The 19,912-nt window shown below is 44.5% G+C and overlaps 1 protein-coding gene and 1 long non-coding RNA gene across 2 annotated transcripts in view; both read right to left on the minus strand.

Moving 5' to 3' along the window:
• Nucleotides 1–9,640: 9,640 nt before the first annotated feature.
• LOC137617613 (uncharacterized) lies at nucleotides 9,641–10,350 on the minus strand. Its single transcript, XM_068347619.1, has 2 exons — nucleotides 10,108–10,350; nucleotides 9,641–9,751 (listed from the first exon to the last, which is right to left on the minus strand). The coding sequence occupies exons 1-2, from the start codon at nucleotides 10,348–10,350 to the stop codon at nucleotides 9,641–9,643; spliced, it is 354 nt and encodes a 117-aa protein (XP_068203720.1).
• A 1,026-nt stretch (nucleotides 10,351–11,376) lies between these two features.
• The window catches only part of LOC137616942 (uncharacterized), a 43,162-nt gene continuing 34,626 nt past the window's right edge, over nucleotides 11,377–19,912 (minus strand). The window contains exon 3 of the long non-coding RNA XR_011039524.1: nucleotides 11,377–12,437. This is a non-coding gene — a long non-coding RNA (uncharacterized lncRNA). The remainder of the gene's footprint in view (nucleotides 12,438–19,912) is intronic.

Raw genomic sequence — 19,912 nt, forward strand, 5'->3', positions numbered from 1 at the left:
GGCCAGGAAACCAAGTTGAAGAGAACAAGTGGCTTTTTCTGTAGAAAAGCCGATGTTCTTACTGAAGGCATGAAGTTCACTGACTCTTTTAGCCGAGGCCAAGCACACCAGGAAAAGAGTCTTAAGAGTGAGATCCTTCAGGGAGGCTGAATGTAATGGCTCAAACCTGTCTGACATGAGGAACCTTAGGACCACGTCTAAGTTCCATCCAGGAGTAGCCAAACGACGTTCCTTAGAGGTTTCAAAAGACTTAAGGAGATCTTGTAGATCTTTATTGTTGGAAAGATCTAAGCCTCTATGCCGGAAGACCAAAGCCAACATGCTCCTGTAGCCCTTGATCGTGGTAGCTGAAAGGGAGCGAACTTTTCTCAGGTGTAAGAGAAAATCAGCGATTTGGGCTACAGAGGTACTGGACGAGGATACAGATGCTGACTTGCCCCAGTCTCGGAAGACTTCCCACTTCGACTGGTATACTCTAATGGTAGAAGCTCTCCTCGCTCTTGCAATCGCACTGGCTGCCTCCTTCGAAAAGCCTCGAGCTCTAGAGAGTCTTTCGATAGTCTGAAGGCAGTCAGACGAAGAGCGGGGAGGATTTGGTGTACATTCTTTACGTGGGGCTGACGTAACAGATCTACTCTTAGAGGAAGACTTCTTGGAAAGTCTACCAGCCATCGAAGTACCTCGGTGAACCATTCTCTTGCGGGCCAGAGGGGAGCAACTAACGTCAACCTTGTCCCTTCGTGAGAGGCGAACTTCTGCAGTACCTTGTTGACAATCTTGAATGGTGGGAATGCATATAGATCCAGATGAGACCAATCTAGAAGAAAAGCGTCTATGTGTATTGCTGCTGGGTCTGGGACTGGAGAGCAATAGATTGGAAGTCTCTTGGTCATCGAGGTTGCAAAGAGGTCTATGGTGGGTTGACCCCAAGTCGCCCAAAGACTCTTGCACACGTCCTTGTGGAGGGTCCATTCCGTAGGAATTACCTGACCCCTCCGACTGAGGCAGTCTGCTAAGATGTTCAAGTCGCCCTGGATACACCTCGTTAACAGGGAGATGCCTCGATCTCTTGACCAAATGAGCAGGTCCCTTGCGATCTCGTACAGCGTCAGGGAGTGGGTGCCTCCTTGCTTGGAAATGTATGCCAAGGCTGTGGTATTGTCGGAGTTGATCTCTACCACTTTGTTTCGAAGGAGAATCTCGAAGTTCATCAAGGCCAGGTGGACTGCCAAAAGCTCCTTGCCGTTGATGTGCATGCTCCTCTGACTTGAGGTCCACAGACCTGAGCATTCCCGACCGTCCAGGGTCGCACCCCAACCCAAATCCGACGCGTCTGAGAATAGTACGTGGTTTGGGTTCTGAACTGCTAGGGAAAGTCCCTCTCTCAGACTGATATTGTCGTTCCACCAATTCAGGCATGCCTTTACTGGTTCGGAGATCGGGATTGAGATCGTCTCTAACGTCTTGTCCTTTTTCCAGTGAAAAGCTAGATGGAATTGTAGAGGTCGAAGGTGTAGCCTTCCTAGCGAGACAAACTGCTCCAGGGATGATAGAGTTCCTACTAGACTCATCCAATTCCTGACTGAGCATCGTTCTCTCTTCAACATCAGTTGGACTTTGAGCAGGGCTTGCTCTATCCGGGGGGGCAGACGGAAAAGCCCGAAAAACTGGACTGCGAATCTCCATCCCTAAATACAGTATAGTTTGGGATGGAATCAGCTGGGACTTTTCTAGGTTGACCAAAAGTCCCAATTCCTTGGTCAGATCCAATGTCCAATGAAGATCCTGCAGACAGCGATGACTGGACGAGGCTCTGAGAAGCCAGTCGTCCAAGTACAGGGAGGCTCGGATTCCCGATAAATGGAGGAATCTTGCTACATTCCTCATAAGCCTCGTAAACACGAGAGGAGCAGGACTTAGGCCAAAGCACAGGGCCCGAAACTGGTATACCACATTGTTGAAAACAAACCTCAGAAAAGGTTGGGAATCTGGGTGTATGGGGATGTGGAAGTATGCGTCTCTTAGATCGAGAGAGACCATCCAGTCTCCCTTTCTGACCGCTGCTAAGACTGATTTCGTGGTCTCCATGGTGAACTTTGTCTTCGTAACAAAGACGTTGAGTGCACTGACGTCTAGCACCGGTCTCCAACCTCCTGTCTTCTTTGGTACTAGGAAGAGACGGTTGTAAAACCCCGGTGATTGAAGGTCCGAGACTTTCACCACCGCTCCCTTCTCTAGCAAAAGAGACACTTCTAGGTTCAGGGCTTGTCTCTTTGACTCCTCTCGGTACCTGGGAGAGAGGTCGATGGGGGAAGTCGCTAGAGGAGGTTTGCGTACAAATGGAATTTTGTACCCCTCTCTGAGCAACCTCACGGATTGTTGGTCTGCGCCCCTCTTCTCCCAGGCTTGCCAGAAGTTCATCAGTCTGGCTCCTACTGCTGTCTGAGGCTGCGGGCAGTCAGACTCTGCCACGTGAGGACTTGGCTCCTCTCTTCTTTCCTCTCTTTCCCTCGGCACGAGTACTTCCCCTGCTGGGAGCTCTGCCACGAAAGGGCGGAATAAATCTGGACGCCGGAGTGTCTATCCTAGGTCTTGCAGAAAAGGATGTCGAAGGAGTCCCTTTGCGAGCAGAGGACGCAACCAAGTCATGGGTGTCCTTCTGCACGAGTGAAGAAGCTATGTCCTTAACCAATTGTTGCGGGAACAAAAACTTAGATAAGGGAGCAAAGAGCAGTTCAGATCTCTGACAGGGAGTAACTCCTGCCAACAGAAAAGAGCAAAGGGACTCTCGCTTCTTTAGGACTCCCGACGTAAAAGAGGAGGAGAGCTCATTGGAACTATCGCGGATGGCTTTATCCATACAGGACATAATCAGTAAGGATATATCTCTATCGGCCGATGAGATTTTCCTACTTAAGGCTCCCAAACACCAGTCAAGGAAGTTGAAAACTTCAAAGGCTCTGTAAATGCCTTTCAGCAGATGGTCAAGGTCCGAGGAGGACCAACTAATCTTCGAGCGTCTCATGGCTAGGCGGCGGGGAGAGTCTACAAGGCTTGAGAAGTCGCCCTGGGCAGAGGCAGGGACTCCCAAGCCGAGAACTTCTCCCGTGGCATACCAGACGCTCGATCTAGACGAGAGTTTAGACGGAGGGAAGGCAAAGGCCGTCTTCCCCAAACTCCTCTTGGTTTCCAACCAGTCGCCTAAAAGCCGTAAAGCTCTCTTGGAAGAGCGAGAGAGCACAAGTTTTGTAAAGGCTGGCATGTTAGCAGGTACGCCTAAAACAAACTCAGACGGCGGCGAACGAGGAGCAACAGCGACGAAGTGATCGGGAAACAACTCCTTAAAAATTAACATGACTTTCTTAAAGTCCATTGATGGAGGAACTGTTCTGGGTTCGTCTACATCCGAAGGATGATCATCATGCTGAGGGTCAACAACGTCCTCATCTGAAGGATCCTCCTCTGATAACTGCTGTGAAACAAGCAAAGGGGTTGGCAATGCTTGACACGCAGCGTCCACACTCACTGGTGCATTAGTAGCGGACCAGGACGCAACGTCATGTAACTGCTTAACAGTCTGTGAACTGTCAACAACAACAGGTGCGTGAGGACGCTCGGCGTCCACTCGAGACTGTTTTGACTGCCTAGTCTGAGCAGTCAAAACAACTCTAGACTGCGGTGGTTGACGCTCAGCGTCAAAACAAGTCAACTCCGATGGTTGGCGAACGTCCTGAACGTCAACAGGAGCATTAGCAAGTGGCCTAACGTCCAAATGCGGCTGAAAATCAACACGAGACCGCATCGAGTGAGGCTCTACATATCGTGACTGACGTGACTTAGCTACGCCAACGTCAACAGGACGCACAAAGGTTCGTTTGGGTGGCTGAAGGCCAGGATCTCGATGAGATAAACGACTAGGCTCAACGTGAACCTTATCGGCAGAATAGTCTTCCATAAGGGAGGCGAGCTTAAGTCTGCATGTCCTGCAGTATAACCCATTTAGGGTCCACGGGAATGGGTGCGGTAAACGACGGGGTTAACGTCTGAGACGGCACAACCTTGCCTACACCAAGACTTTCTGAGCCTGTGTAACGTTGCTGCTTAGGCGGCGAGCAGTCATCCGATGACTGCAACGGGTCAGAACTGTCCCAATGACTACATCCAGGACGCTGGACCTGTCCTGAAGGGACCGACTTTCGCTTAAGGGGCCTAGAAACCTTGCTCCATGGTTTCTTATGCGAAAAGCCTTCGGAAGACGAGGAGAAAATGGGCTCTCTCGTCTTATGGTAGGGGCGATCTTGGTGAGATACACCTGATACCATAGAGGGAACGTCTGTTCGGTGATCAAGGCCTCTCGAACCCATAAGTCGTACGACATTACTTCTCCCCTGGGCTTGGGAGCTTGCAAGAGGTCTCGGACTAGGTGAACGACAGGCACGAACAGACGAACCCTCGGTCGCAACGCTGTTCACAACACTTTGCGCACTAATCACTTTCCCACTATTTTCCGCTGTGGCACTCTGACACTTAAGCTCTTTAACGTCAGCCATGAGTTGATTACGATCAGTTGCTAACGCTTCAACTCTTTCCCCCAAGGCATGAATAGCAAGTAACATGTCTTGCATAGATGGTTCCTGAGTGCCAGAAGGGGGGTTAGGAACAACCACTACAGGGGAAGGATTAGGTTCAGGGGCATGTGGAGAGGAAAAATCTACTGACCTAGAGGAACTCCTCCTTACCCTATCTCTCTCTAGCCTACGTGCATACTTATCGTATTCGAGCCAATCGAATTCCAAAAGGCCCACGCATTCCTCACACCGATCTCCCAATTGACAGGTTTTACCCCGACAATTAGAACACACAGTATGTGGGTCGAGAGATGCCTTTGGAAGAAGCCTATTACAGTCCCTAGCATTACACTTACGAAATCTAAGTACTTGTGAAGGGTCAGCCATTTTGAATTAGTCAAAGAAAGTCCAAAAAACAATCCAAGTCATCAACAATTAAATCTGTTCAATAAAGAGTTCAAGAGTTTAAGTTGAGGAAAAACACCTGCACTGCAAAAGCTCAAACCAAAATGAAGTACTTCACCAAATATGTTGAGAAAACTCCAGGTTATACAGCGAGTATTAATACGTCTTGTCGTCAAGGTCGACAGAGAAGAATTGAAGGGTTTGTTTACATGCAGGAGTGGTATCTGGCCGATAGTTGGCGCTGGTGGGCACACCCGCAACCTTCATAGCGATCGCTCGCGAGTTTTTGAGTGTGTTTTCTGTCGAGCCGCTGAGCAGCAGCTATTATATATTCACCGGCTAAGTTAAATATTTAAAATTGAGGACCTTCTTGGAAAAATACAAATAAGTAACTTCCAAATGTAGCCAAACCTCTTGTGAGAAATAGGACTGAACACATTCCATCCATCATCTCCTTTGTCTAAGAGGATGGGTAAATATATAAGGATTGTACTTCGGCATCGGTTACACTTCAATCATTAACTTCTTCCTTGTAGTATTCATGAATGGGGTTTAATAAGGAGCAAGCTATGTGCAGATATACCTCACATCAGTCATTAATTGGTTCAATGATTTGCTACTTAACATGAATCAACCCTTCAAAAAATTAACCTATAGACCCTTGTAAGCGACATCCGTATTGTAACTAATACAGTTCAAAAAGTTGAAAACATCTGACGTGAGTTACGACTGTACATGAGTTGGTACAGCTGTCACACTATGCGAACCACTTGCTTTATCTAATCAATTGATCTAACAGAATGGGAAGATTTTATCTCTTCTCTTTTCCTTTCTCTCCTCTGACAAAATTACCTACACTAAAAAATACACAAGCAGAAAGGCGATACAGTAATGGCAAGTACACAAAGATCATGTATAGAAAGAGTAGAACGAGATAAAGCACAATTTCTCAATTGCTTTTTCTCAGTCTTATTTAAGCATATGTGATCTGAAACACCACAAAATCATTTTCATACTCACCAGTATGATATTCCATTTCGTTGACTCCATTTGAAGACCAACAATCCCGTAGTTGTTCCTTTCCTCGATACTTGTTCCTCTTGAGCGATGTCCCATACAAGGTGCGTTTCATTATCCTGGATTATCTTGTGTCAGGTGTGGGAACATTAAAATTACTCAAATGCTGACTACAACACTCAAAGCATAATCTGCATCAAACTGTTTGTTGGCGCCTTTGACTGGCCAGACAGTACTACATTGGATCCTTCTCTCTGGTTACGATTCACTTTCCTTCTGCCTACAGATACACCGAATAGTCTGGCCTATTCTTCCACGTTCTCCTCTGTGCTCAAACACTTGACAACTCTGAGATTACCAAACAATTATTTTTCACTCAAGAGGTTAGCTACGGCACTATAATTGTTCAGTGGCTCATTTGGCCTTTAAATATTAGCCCCATGAATTTAGAAAATAGCTTCCTGATGGCCCATAACTTCTCAAGAAACAATGAGGAACTTCAAATGATCTTTTCAAATCTAAGGGTAAAAGAGACTCTTTAGCTATGATAAGCTACTCTTCTAGGAGAAGGACACTCCAAAATCAAACCATTGTTCTCTAGTCTCGGGTAGTGCCATAGCCTCTGTAACATGGTCTTCCACTGTCTTGGGGTAGAGTTCTCTTGCTTGAGAGTACACCTGGGCACACTATTCTGTCTTACTTCTCTTCCTCTTGTTTTTAAAGTGATTATAGTTTATATAGGAAAGATTTATTTTAATGTTACCGTTCTTAAAATGCCTCATTTTAAATGTTAATTACTTTTGTATTTTATTTCTTTATTTCCTTTCCTCACTGGGCTATTTTCCTTGTTGGAGCCCTTGTGCTTATAGCATGCTGCTTACCATCTAGGGTTGTAGCTTAGCAAGTAATTATAATAATAACAAGTCACAGTTCATAAGAGATCCCACTCACTTTCTCACTCTCACTCCTCTGGGTCCAGCCCCATGTGGTCCTTAGCTGCCTCTACCATACCATTCACAGCGATACCAAGCCAGCGGTCAGGCGCTCCAGGTCCCAGTTGTTCCACATCTCTTTAAACATTATCTTCCCACGTCATACGTGGTCTTCCCAAAGGTCGTTTTCCCTCTGGTCTACCAAGCATCACTCCCCTGGCAATCCAGTTGTCCTCCATTTGGGCTACATGTCCAGCCCAGCGCAGCCTTTGTGCTCTTACGATGTTGGTTATTAAGGTTATTAAGGGCAGCTCCTTCGCCAAATCTCCTCATTGTTGTCATATACTGTACTGGTCTCCATATTCTCCTCAAAAGTCAATTTTCAAATACTAAAAGTCTCCTTTCCAATTCTTTTGTTAACCTCAGCGTTTAACAACCATAAGTCAATATTCGCCTGACTTCTATTGTATGCCTGACTTTTATTGTACATGGCAAAAGGCACAAGAAGAGTTGGAAGACCCAGGCCCATACCAACCTACTTCACGCTTCATAGCCCCCAGCCATGTAGGCTGGGGGCTACGAAGCGTGAAATAGGAGATGATGAATGGAGAAGTATTGATTTAAAGGCTCAAGATCGAGACGACTGGCGAAATCTAACCGAGGCCCTTTGCATCAGTAGGCGTAGGAAAAGGAGATGATGATGACACATTATTGATTTAGTTTTCCTTATCAGGTTTCTGGACTTGACAATTTCTTTCAGTGATCAGAGGCACCTTGATCCTCCTGTGGCTTTCCTTATCTTTATTTCTTCTTCAACTCTGTTATCTGAGGTCATTGTTGATCCACATGATTAAAGTTATCTACGCCCTCCAAATCTAATCCTGCACATGCTATGTTAGCAACTTCACTTCCTTGTCTTGAAACCTTTGGAATTTTGTTTTTTTCTTCGCTGATTTTTAAACAAATTCCTGAACTGGTTTTCTTCGCTGATTTTTAAACCAATTCATGAACTGGCCTCTCTAAAAGCTCCAAACATATGCTGCAGTTCTTAGAAATACTCTCTGTTTAGGACAATATTAGCACAAGCTAACCGATTACAATTGACTTTGCCTAGGTTTATTGTTGTTGTTGTTGTTGGTGCTTACCTCATTATCCACTCAAGGGCCAAATTAAATAATTATGCTGACAAAGTACAGACTTGTTTACGTCCCCCTGATACCAGGAAGGCATCTGTTGATTCGCATCCAACTCTTACTCCAACTAGGGTTGTAGCTTAGCAAGTAATAATAACAATAATAATATCATATTACTGTAACACATTTGTGTCAGCCTAATCAGTTTGTCCGGGATTTTAAAGTACAAGAGGATCTTCCATAAGGAATCTTGGTGAATGCTATCATAAGCCCTTTTAAGATCAATATAAATTTATATTTTCCAACTATCCTTACTGTACTCCCAGTATTCCTCTAAACTCTCTCACAGGGTAAAAATTTTATCAACTGTGGATTTCCCTTCCATAAAACCGGTTTGGTAATCACAAAGTTCTCTCTTGCAATAAATATAAAGTCTTTTGGTAAAATCTTATAACCTACTGACAGTAGGCAAATCCCTCTAAAACTTGAACACACCGTTCTGTCATTTTTCTTGTGGATTAGCACTATTACTTCTTCTTCTTCCCCACCGTTAGCCCTACATTAAGGGTTTGGTTTCCTGATGCGCCCTCTCCAATGCCTTCTATGAAAGGCATCCTCTTCCACCAAACCTCTCCTCTCCATGTCATCCTTCACCTTATCTCGGCATCTAATTCTCTGCCTCCTTCTTGATCTTCTCCCCTTTGCAAGTTCCTACCAAACCCTCGTCTCCTTTTTCACATATACCATCCATATGTTAAGGACAATTTCTATGATTTATCTGAGTAGCCTCTGTCCTCCATACTTTATAAGCTCTGCGATGACACCATCAATACTTTAATATTTTTCAAATCTTTGATTTCCCACCAGATTTCATCTCTTGCTGGTAACTCTACTACCCCTTGTGGTCTCTCATCCTGCATCACCTCTTATATCGCTATTCTTCCTCCCTCTGGTCTATTTAGTAATTCTGGAAAATATTCATCCCATCTCGGGTTGACGTTTTCTTTGTTAACCGGTATATTTCTCTGCTTATCCCTGATCAATTAATGTCTAGGTTGGTATCCTTTTCCGATCTGATTTATTCCCCGATAATGTGTTCTTGAATGACCATGTCTCCTATTTTGTTCAATGTCATCCAGTTCTCTAAGGTTTGTCTCTTTTTCCTCCTGTTTATACTAACAGCAACAACCCTCGCCTGGCTGAAATACTTCTCTTCTATGGTTATTTCAATCTTCCAGCCACTTCATACAATACGTCTTCATCCTCTCAGCTGTCATCATTTAATCCGAGTGAAACCATTCATTTTTGGAGATTTTCCTTTTGAGACCCAATTTCTCCTTCCCAGCACAAATAACTGTCTTGCATACCTCATTCCAATCTAATTCTGTGTTTTCACCTCCCAGTACCTGGAACCTATTCTCCACTTCCACCTGACACTGGCTTCTAAATTCCATGTCCCTTAGTTTTTCTGTATCAATTTTCCCAGCCCTTTGGATTCTGCTTCTTCTAATTGATAGTTTCATTTGGATCTTTGTTCTCAGACCTTGGGATTCTGCTTCTTCTACTTGATAGTGGTAACAACATATCATGTCAAGGTATTCTGTCTAAAAACACTCTGTAATAAATCATAACATTTGTCTTTCTCTTGGTCTTCTGATACTTCAGATGGAGCATGTGCTGAAACAATGTAGGTAAACTGCAAAAATTGGAATGGGTTTATCAGGGACGAGAAGTACTATGAAGGGAGAGGATATGTAATGGCTCCTCACCTATCCTCCTCCTTAGATTCCTAGACCGAGTTAAGTCTGTTTGGGGTGCAGATATCTAGGGTTATCTACGGATATGTCTCTGATTATACACGATAGTCGTTCAGGGGGTTAGAACCCTGTGATACCTGACGGTAATTCTCTTGTAATATCACTCACAGAAATGTCCTACAGTAGGAAGCTGCCCGAAGGAATTTCCATCAGGACGACATGGCTCGAGCCCAAAAATAGATTTTTCTAAGGTCAAAATTTGTTTAAACCATCTTGCATTCAGTCTCAACCTTACAATTCTACTACTTATAGCATCAAATTCCTCTACTGCCACCATGGACCTTCTGCTCAGATAATATCCGGCTACCTTCCGATGAAAACCATCATCTCTTCCGCTATACATATGAGCTCCTTTCTCTAAATCCCACTTTCTTGTCCCAGGCCATCTAACCTCTTGTAATGCAACCATTTCTGTACCATACTCCTGTAGTTCCCGCTCAAGTGTCCAAGCATATCCTGCTCTATATAGGGATCTCATATTTTTCAGGCTGAAATCCTTGACATTCCTGTCTAATCAACTCTAAGGTCTGTACGGGAGTTTTCTGAAGAGGCTTCTGTAATAAAATGATTTTTTACAAATTGGGGCAGTGATCACCCCTCCTCTTTTATATGGGCTTCAGTCACGCATGGTAAAACCATGGCAGTTTACAATTTGATTCAAGAGCTATGTTTGACCTAATTGACAACATGGAGGTTATAGGAGCATGTGAGCTTTGTAATTACTCTGTTCAGGGTAATGTCTTACCCTCCTCTTTTACCTAGTGATTGGTAAAGTAGATTTGTTGCTCAATAATGCTTCAGTTCACCTATATCTTTCAGTATTTCATTCCCATGGGCAGTAGTCTGGGACCTGTGCTATTTATAGTGTTTAGCAGTGATAAAATTGTTTTTCAGGTCCTTTAACTAAGAAATAAAGTCATTGCAAGACTCAACAGACAATGAAATAGTTTGTGAATAGGACATGACGATTGACTCTACCAAAATGGTGACATATTTGCACCACAGTTTTTAATACAAAGGCTCAATCATGTTCTGAGTTTATAGAACTAAATAATGTATGTGTCTGCTAATACTTGATGTTCATCATCATATCCTCCTACGCCTAATGACGCAAAGGGCCTCAGTTAGATTACGACAGTCGTCTCTATCTTGAGCTTTTAAATCATTACTTTTCCGTTCATCATCTCCTAATTCACACTTTATAGTCCTCATCCATGTAGGCCTGGGTCTTCCAACTCTTCTAGTGCCTTGTGGAGCCCAGTTAAACATTTGGTGAACTAATCTCTCTTGCCCAAACCATCTCCATCTACACCTAACCATGATCTCTTCCACATATGGTACTCGAGTAATCTCTCTTACAGTTTCATTTCTAATTATGTCCTGCCATATAACTCCCAATATTCTTCTGAGGGCTTTGTTCTCAAATCTACAAAATCTGTTGGATATTGTTTCATTGTCATACTATGACTCATGTCCATAATGTAATACAAAACTTACTAAACTGATATATAGCCTGATTTTTATATGTGATTTCAGGCGATTTGATTTCTAAATTTTACTTAACCTAGCCATTGTCTGATTTGCTTTTTTCATTCTTTCATTAAACTCCAATTCTAAACACCCTGTTTTAGAGATCATAGTTCCGAACTACTTAAATGATGTTGTATTTGCGTATTTTCCCACAGCGCTGAAAACCATATCCTCTTCTTTTGCTATAAAATTATGTCTTGTAACTTTAATGTCTTTTATTCTTGGTGATGATGGTATTGGCAAACCACCTTCAGATCTATATATCATTGCCGGATTACTGGACTTGTATCTCGTAGCTCAAGAGCTTCCGAAATCTTGCTACTTTAAACGAAAACCTTCTTTTCCCTGATTAAGGCATTCTACTTGTCCATTTCTCAAGCAGCCTATTCCAACAATCAACTTCCACTGACAAACACCAATATGCGATTCACGTTTTCCAACACGTTAGCATTCGCAATTTGAGTGACAAGCTATCGTGCTACTGTAGTCATTCCCAGAAGGTTTTTTCTCCTCCATCATTGCTGATCTTGAGTGAAAAGCCACGTATACAAACATCTTTTTCTGAGGTGCATCCACTTAGATCGCCGTGATTTCAGCAATTATGTGTCGTCTGTTGACCCCGTTTGTGAGTACTATCTTTAGAAACATTTTAACTTTGTCCATTTAAGTAATTATTGCCTGGTTAAGTCGAGTTTTATCTATAAGATTGATTCTGATCATTAACTTTTCTCTACTATCTATTTCCATTCTCTCATTTTCAGACTGTACCTGGACATTCTATTTTGAACAAACTAGTTATGCAAGCAACTAGCATTTTAAGATCTTTAATGGGAATGTCTCTAGATGCTGAATAACAGCAATGATAACATATACTCATATGCTGAAGACTGGGGCACTTCATAGCTAGTGGACAACAGGCTTCGTGGGACTCGTGGAGAAGAAGCAGAGACTATGCTGGAAATGAGGCCTCTGCAGTTTCCTTCCAATGCCTCGGTTGGAATGAACAGCTCGGGAGATGACGATTTCAGTGCCTCCCTGAAAAATAAAAGAAAAGAATTAATAACCAAAGTATACAGTGCATTACAGAGTAAATGTTTACGATCACATGAAGAAAAATATTCATATTACAGTGGATTGAAAATTATATATCGGAGAGTAATGAAAAAATGTTTGTCCTGATAGATGTAGAACTGTACGGTACACAATGCGTGTCTATTTAACCCTACACTAGCAAAAAAAATGGTCCAAAATCATTACAGTAGACAGTACTTGAGATTCTTAAAAGAATCACTGAGGCCTCAAGTTGCTTCAATATTTGTTTTCCCTTTCTATTTATTCCTTTATATTTTCATCCGATAACTTTGTCCGTCAATACAGAAGGTCCTCAACTTACAAACTTAATATGTTCGAAGAAGCTGTTCACAAGTCGAATTGTTTGTAAGACGGGTTTTTTCAATATTAAACTTACCCGATAATCATGTAGCTGTCAACTCCGTTGCCCGACAGAATTCTATGGAGGGATACGCCAGCTATCACAATACTAGAAGGGGGTGTATTTACCAGCGCCACCTGTGGCCAGGTACTCAAGTACTTCTTGTTGACACCTCCTCAATTATTCCTCTGTCGTGCTTCCGGCAAGACGTTCTGGGATACGCTTATGTTCTTGGAGTATTTTCACGACTTTGGTGAAGTATTTCTCTTTGATTTCGGCTGTCGCTTTACTGGAAAACTTCTATATTAGCTTAGTTAGCTTTTGGAATTAATTTGATTAATTTTGGTGACGAGAGAGTATGAACTCTCGTTCACCTTTCAATGGCCGACCCTTCCCTTAGACGGAAGTGTTGGTGTCTAAGAGAGTATAGACTCTCTTTCTTAATTTTGCTTAACGAAAGTTATAGATTTATTTTATATCTCTCCGCCTCTTATAGGCCTCTTCGATTAACTTCCTTTTATTATAAACTCATTAAAATTAATTTTTATATTTGTTTATATTCGACCTTCCTAATAGTAGGCGGTCTTTTACCGAAGTTAATAAACTTTGAGCCCGTCATTTCGGTTTTACCTGTTAACATATTATGCTATTTCCGCCACAGAGTTTGAAAGATTTTCTTTGACAGTCTCGTACTGTTTTCAAAGCTGAACTAACGTTTTGTTTTGTCTCTGCAGTTGTTGACGTTCAGATCGTTCAACTTGCACTCTATCGTTACGATAGAGAAAGAATGTTCACGGTTTCACGTTGCAGTAAGAGTAACCGTGTCTAGCGTTTTGTTCATTCTTTCTTAACTTAATGGTTTTGATCCTAATAAAGGAACTTTTCAGTTTTTTTCCTTTAACAATAATATGTTTTTTACGATATATATGATTGGGCTCTTCTCTCAGGTTCTAAGTCAAGAGAGAGAGAGAGAGAGAGAGAGAGATAGAGACGGAGGGAGAAAGAGGATAAACGTTTCATTCAAGCCTGCCAGGCGTACGAGTAACGTCATTATCGATTTTTGCTCTTCTCCCTAGTCTCTTTAGGGGAAGAAACTAACGTTTCTAGAGTGATCTAGTGTTTAGTCTCTTTCCAACCACTGATTTATCTTTCATTAGATTTTTCTGTTACATTGTAATTCTGTTTTCGCAATTACTAACTTTGAGAAAGGATAGAATTGCGTATTTCAGGTACAAACCACTTAAGTTTCGAGTTCAGTGAAATAAGTGCAAACAGAAATCAAAGTGATAAGTGATTAGTGCGTGAGGGTACTTTTGTGCGCGCCAGTCGTCCTCCCAGTCCGGGACCTCTTGCAAGCTCCCAAGCCCAGGGGAGAAGCAATGTCGAAGGGCATAAGGGTTCAGCAGGCCTTGATCGGCGCACAGAAGTATTCTCGGTGGTTGTGGGCGTGTCTTACCGAGACCGTCACTCCCACCCGCAGACGATTGAGCCCTTATTTTGCTCGTCTGCAGAAGAGATTAGGGGAGAAAATAAAGGCAGAGTAACGCTGGTCTCAGGTCTCAAGACTTCTTAAACGTTAAGTCCAGACCTATGCCAGACGTACGAAGTTAAAGTTCACAACCCGAATGCAGTCGTTGGGTTAGCTCTGACTCTCCTAAGTCATCAGTTGATTACACTCCGACTTAGAGGAGTAAGGTTCTGCCACAACAGATCTCTGCTGTTAAGGCTTTACCTCAGCAGAACTTAGTGTCTGCCGACCCCAAGTTAACTCTACTGCAGTCCATACAGTCACAACTTTCGGTCTTGATGCATGAGTGTCGGGCTGAGAGTGTTGCACCGCCTGCACTCCCTCCACCTGTTCTCGCTGCACCTGTGCTCGCCCAGCCTGCACCTGCTCCGCCTGGTCGCAGCACCATCTGCCAGGCGTACGATGTTGTGAACTCTACTACAGTCCATGCAAGCACTGGTTTCGGACTTGATGAGTGAGTGTCGGGCTGAGAGTGTTGCTCCACCGCCTCCGCCTACACTCCCTCCTCCTACACTCGCTCCGCCTGATCACAGTACCATCTGCCAGGCGTATGATGTTGTGGACTCTACTACAGTCCATGCAAGCACAGCTTTCGGACTTGATGCGTGAGTGTCGTGCTGAGAGTGTTGCACCTCCTGCACCTGTGGTGCACCAACCTCCTGCACCCGTTCAGCCTGTGCTGCACCCGCATGCACCGGTGGTGCACCAACCTCCTGCACCCGTTCAGCCTGTGCTGCACCCGCCTGCACCGGTGGTGCACCAACCTCCTGCACCCGTTCAGCCTATGCTGCACCCGCCTGCACCGGTGGTGCACCAACCTCCTGCACCCGTTCAGCCTGTGCTGCACCCGCCTGCACTCGCTGCACCCAGTCGCAGCTCCATCTGCCAGGCGTACGATGTTGAACCACTTTCGGAGTTTGCTGTTCACAGTGTTGTTCAGCCTCAGCCTTCTTTAAGGCAACCCTTGCTTTGGGATCAGGAGAGTTACACTCTTCCTCCTCCTCCCCTTGCTGCTCCTCCAGTGGTGCAACTCTCGGTTGGGGTACAACAACCTCTCCCCTCCGTGAGTCTGTCTGCTCAACCAGCGCTGCACCGAGTTCAACCCTCATCTAGGCAAGCTCATCTACACCATGCACTTGCGCCTCAGGAGCCTCAGCTTGCTAGAACTTTACCTTGTTCTGCGCAGCCTCAACCTTCTCATGCTCCGCTCATCTCTCAGGAACAGGAACGGACTACTCCGCCTCCGTCCTCCGCTCAGCTGGTACAATCCTTGGGTGCAACTCTTGCTAGGAGTCAACCTCCTTCACCCTTGCACCTGCCTTCTGCTCCGTCTGTTGTTCAGCCTATGCAGTCTGAACCTCAGGTTTTCCCTCAAGTTGAGGAAACCTCTGTTGTTGTTCCAGCTCGTTCTGACTCTGCTGTTCAGCATACCATGGTTTAAACCCCATGCAAGCATGCATTAAGCACTCTAGCACTGGTCATAGAATTTCTGAGAAATGTTAAACGCCATGCACACGCTCTGCTTTCCTTTCAGCAGGCTCTGCTTACAGCAGGCTCTACTTCCTACATGCTCAGCATTCAGCATGCTCTGCATTCAGCATGCTCTGCATACAACATGCTCTGCATACAGCATGCTCTGCATTCAGCATGCTCTGCATACAGCATACTCTGCATACATCATGCTCTGCATACCTTACCGCATGCTTCTCAACACATCTTGGGTTGTTGCCAACTCACTAGACTGTCAAGCAGTTTCATAACGTTGCCTTCTAGTCTGCTGCTTTGCACCAGTGAACCCTCACTCAGAGAACTTAGCTTTTCTAGGATAAGGTCCCTGTAGATGAGAAAGTTCTTTTCTCCCTCCTTCTGATATTCCCTTGAGGACTCTGTCATTTGGAGGGAGCCTTTAGCTGCATAACCTCTTATGGACTTTTATTTAAGCATAACATGCTTACAGGGAAGGTAATGGTTACACTTCAGCCGCTAATCCCGTCTGTTACCACACCTGCTCCCATAGACCTTGAGCTGTGTTGCATGACATGCAGTCCAAGCTTAGTCCTTGTTAGAGGATTTTTTGTTTACGGAGTCAATGTGTCACGGGGAAGACGTTCAACAACCAACAGAAGGGACTTGTTGTGACGCAGTGGGCAACCTCAGCAACCCGTTAAGGAGTTGTCTGTACGACCCAGACAGTCTAGACAGAATCGGGTTGTCACTGTACTTCCTCGCTTGCCCATGATTGACAGTTTACAGACTGTGCAGCAGTATCATGATCTTGTGTCCGGCTCCGTCAGACGACTGGCTTTTAAGAGCTCCCTCAAGTCGTCGCTGTCTGGAGATTTTCAAATGGACTATGGATCTGATCAAGGAACTGGGCCTCCTGGTCAATTTTGAGGAGTCTCAGCTCGTTCCATCCCAGACCATTGTCTCCTTGGGTATGGATCTTCAGAGTCGAGCTTTTCGGACTTGTCCGTCGGCCCCAAGGATCTTCCAAGCCCTAGAATGCATCCAGAGCATGCTGAGAAGGAACCGATGCTTAGTCAGGCAGTGGATGAGTCTAACAGGGACACTTTCATCGCTGGCCCTGTTCATCGAGTTAGGGAGACTCCACCTCCGCCCCCTTCAGTATCATCTAGCTGCTCACTGGATAAAGGACATGACGCTAGAGACGGGCTCAGTTCCTGTTTCCGAAGAGATGAGGTCTACTCTAACGTGGTGGAAGAACAGCATTCTTCTCAAGGAAGGTCTACCATTGGCTGTTCAGTCCTCCGACCACCGTCTCTTCTCGGACGCATCGGACACGGGCTGGGGTGCGACACTGGACGGACAGGAATGCTCGGGAACATGGAATCAGGAGCAAAGGACACTTCACATCTATTGCAAGGAGTTGTTGGCAGTTCATTTGGCCTTGATAAACTTCAAGTCCCTCCAGCTTAACAAGGTGGTGGAGGTGAACTCCGACTTCACCACAGCCTTGGCTTACATCTCCAAGCAGGGAGGGACTCATTCGAGGAAGTTGTTCGAGATCGCAAGGGACCTCCTCATTTGGTCAAAAGATCGAAAGCTCACGCTGGTAACGAGGCTCATTCAGGGCGATATGAATGTCATGGCAGATCGCCTCAGCCGGAAGGGTCAGGTCTTCCCCACAGAGTGGACCCTTCACAAGAATGTTTGCAGCAGACTTTGGGCCCTGTGGGATCAGCCAACCATAGATCTATTCGCTACCTCGTTGACCAAGAGGCTCCTCTTGTATTGTTCTCCGATTCCAGACCCAGCAGCAGTTCGCGTGGATGCCTTTCTGCTGGATTGGTCCCATCTCAACCTGTATGCATTCCCGCCGTTCAAGATTGTCAACAGGGTACTTCAGAAGTTCGCCTCTCACAAAGGGACACGGCTGACGTTGGTTGCTCCCCTCTGGCCCGCGAGAGAATGTTTCACTGAGGTACTGCAATGGCTGGTCGACGTTCCCAGGACTCTTCCTCCTAGAGTGGACCTTCTGTGTCAACCTCACGTAAAGAAGGTACTCCCAACCTCCACGCTCTTCGTCTGACTGCCTTCAGACTATCGAAAGACTCTCAAGAGCTAGAGGCTTTTCGAAGGAGGCAGCCAGAGCGATTGCCAGAGCAAGGACGACATCCACTCTCAGAGTCTATCAGTCTTTATGGGAAGTCTTCCGAAGCTGGTGCAAGGCCAATGCAGTTTTCCTCAACCAGTACCAATGTAACCCAGATTGCTGACTTCCTGTTACATCTAAGGAACGTAAGCTCCCTATCAGCTCCTACGATCAAGGGTTACAGAAGTTTGTTGGCAGCGGTTTTCCGCCACAGAGGCTTGGATCTTTCCTCCAACAAAGATCTACAGGACCTCCTTAGGTCTTTTGAGACCTCAAAGGAACGTCGGTTGTCCACTCCAGGCTGGAATCTAGACGTGGTCCTAAGGTTCCTAATGTCATCAGGATTTGAACCGCTCCAATCAGCCTCTTTTAAGGACCTCACATTAAAAAACTCTTTTCCTCGTGTGCTTAGCAACAGGTAAAAGAGTAAGTGAGATCCACGCCTTCAGCAGGAACATAGGTTTCACATCTGAAACGGCTACATGTTCCTTACAGCTCGGTTTTTTGGCTAAAAACGAGCTTCCTTCCCGTCCTTGGCCTAAGTCGTTCGAGATCCCAAGCCTTTCCAACATGGTGGGGAACGAACTGGAGAGAGTACTTTGCCCAGTTAGAGCTCTTAAGTACTATCTAAAGGTCAAAACCATTACGAGGACAATCAGAAGCCTTATGGTGTGCTATCAAGAAGCCTTCTCTACCAATGTCTAAGAACTCAGTTTCTTACTACATCAGGCTTCTGATTAGAGAAGCAAATTCTCATCTGAAGGAAGAAGACCTTGCTTTGCTGAAGGTAAGGACACATGAAGTGAGAGCTGTGGCTACTTCAGTGGCCTTCAAACAGAACCGTTCTCTGCAGAGTGTTATGGATGCAACCTATTGGAGAAACAAGTCAGTGTTCGCATCATTCTATCTCAAAGATGTCCAGTCTCTTTACGAGTACTGCTACACCCTGGGTCTATTCGTAGCAACGAATGCAGTAGTAGGCGAGGGCTCAGCCACTACATTCCCATAATCCCATAACTTTTTAACCTTTCTCTTGAATACTTTTTATGGGTTGTACGGTCGGCTAAGAAGCCTTCCACATCCTTGTTGATTTGGCGGGTGGTCAATTCTTTCTTGAGAAGCGCCAAGGTTAAAGGTTGTGATGAGGTCCTTTAGTATGGGTTGCAGCCCTGTATACTTTAGCACCTTTGAGTTGATTCAGCCTCCCAAGAGGAACGCTGCGCTCAGTAAGGAAGACGATCTTATTAAAGGCAGAGTAACGGTTCAAGTCGACTTCCTTACCAGGTACTTATTATTTCATTGTTATTGTGGATAACTGATTATATGAAATATGGGATACTTAGCTATCCTTTAATCTTGTACACTGGTTTTCACCCACCCCCCTGGGTGTGAATCAGCTACATGATTATCGGGTAAGTTTAATATTGAAAAATGTTATTTTTATTAATAAAATAAATTTTTGAATATACTTACCCGATAATCATGATTTAATCGACCCTCCCTTCCTCCCCATAGAGAACCAGTGGACCGAGGAATAATTGAGGAGGTGTCAACAAGAAGTACTTGAGTACCTGGCCACAGGTGGCGCTGGTAAATACACCCCCTTCTAGTATTGTGATAGCTGGCGTATCCCTCCATAGAATTCTGTCGGGCAACGGAGTTGACAGCTACATGATTATCGGGTAAGTATATTCAAAAATTTATTTTATTAATAAAAATAACATTTTTTTAATTTTGGCTCAGGGTAGGGCTAATCTGAATCCCATGCATATGATTTGCAGCTACAAAAGTCAACAAATAGTTGGATTTCATATGAGATATCAGGTTATTACAAATAATTTTTTGCTTATTGTATTAAATATAATATTGCTTGATTACAGTATTTCTTCATCTTATCTTTGTGTTTGTATCTCCGAATGTTTGCAAGTCAAATGTTT

Source organism: Palaemon carinicauda, chromosome 23 (genome assembly GCF_036898095.1).
Source record: "Palaemon carinicauda isolate YSFRI2023 chromosome 23, ASM3689809v2, whole genome shotgun sequence".
In the NCBI taxonomy this organism is placed as follows: Eukaryota; Metazoa; Arthropoda; class Malacostraca; order Decapoda; family Palaemonidae; genus Palaemon; species Palaemon carinicauda.

Bases quoted from the DNA above. Each gene is read 5' to 3' on its own strand.
- LOC137617613 (XM_068347619.1), bottom strand. From the start codon at position 10,350: ATGAGATCCCTATATAGAGCAGGATATGCTTGGACACTTGAGCGGGAA. The intron at 9,752-10,107 runs GTAAGGTTGAGA...CAATTTTTGCAG, and splicing joins ATGCTATAAGTAGTAGAATT to TTTACCTACATTGTTTCAGC.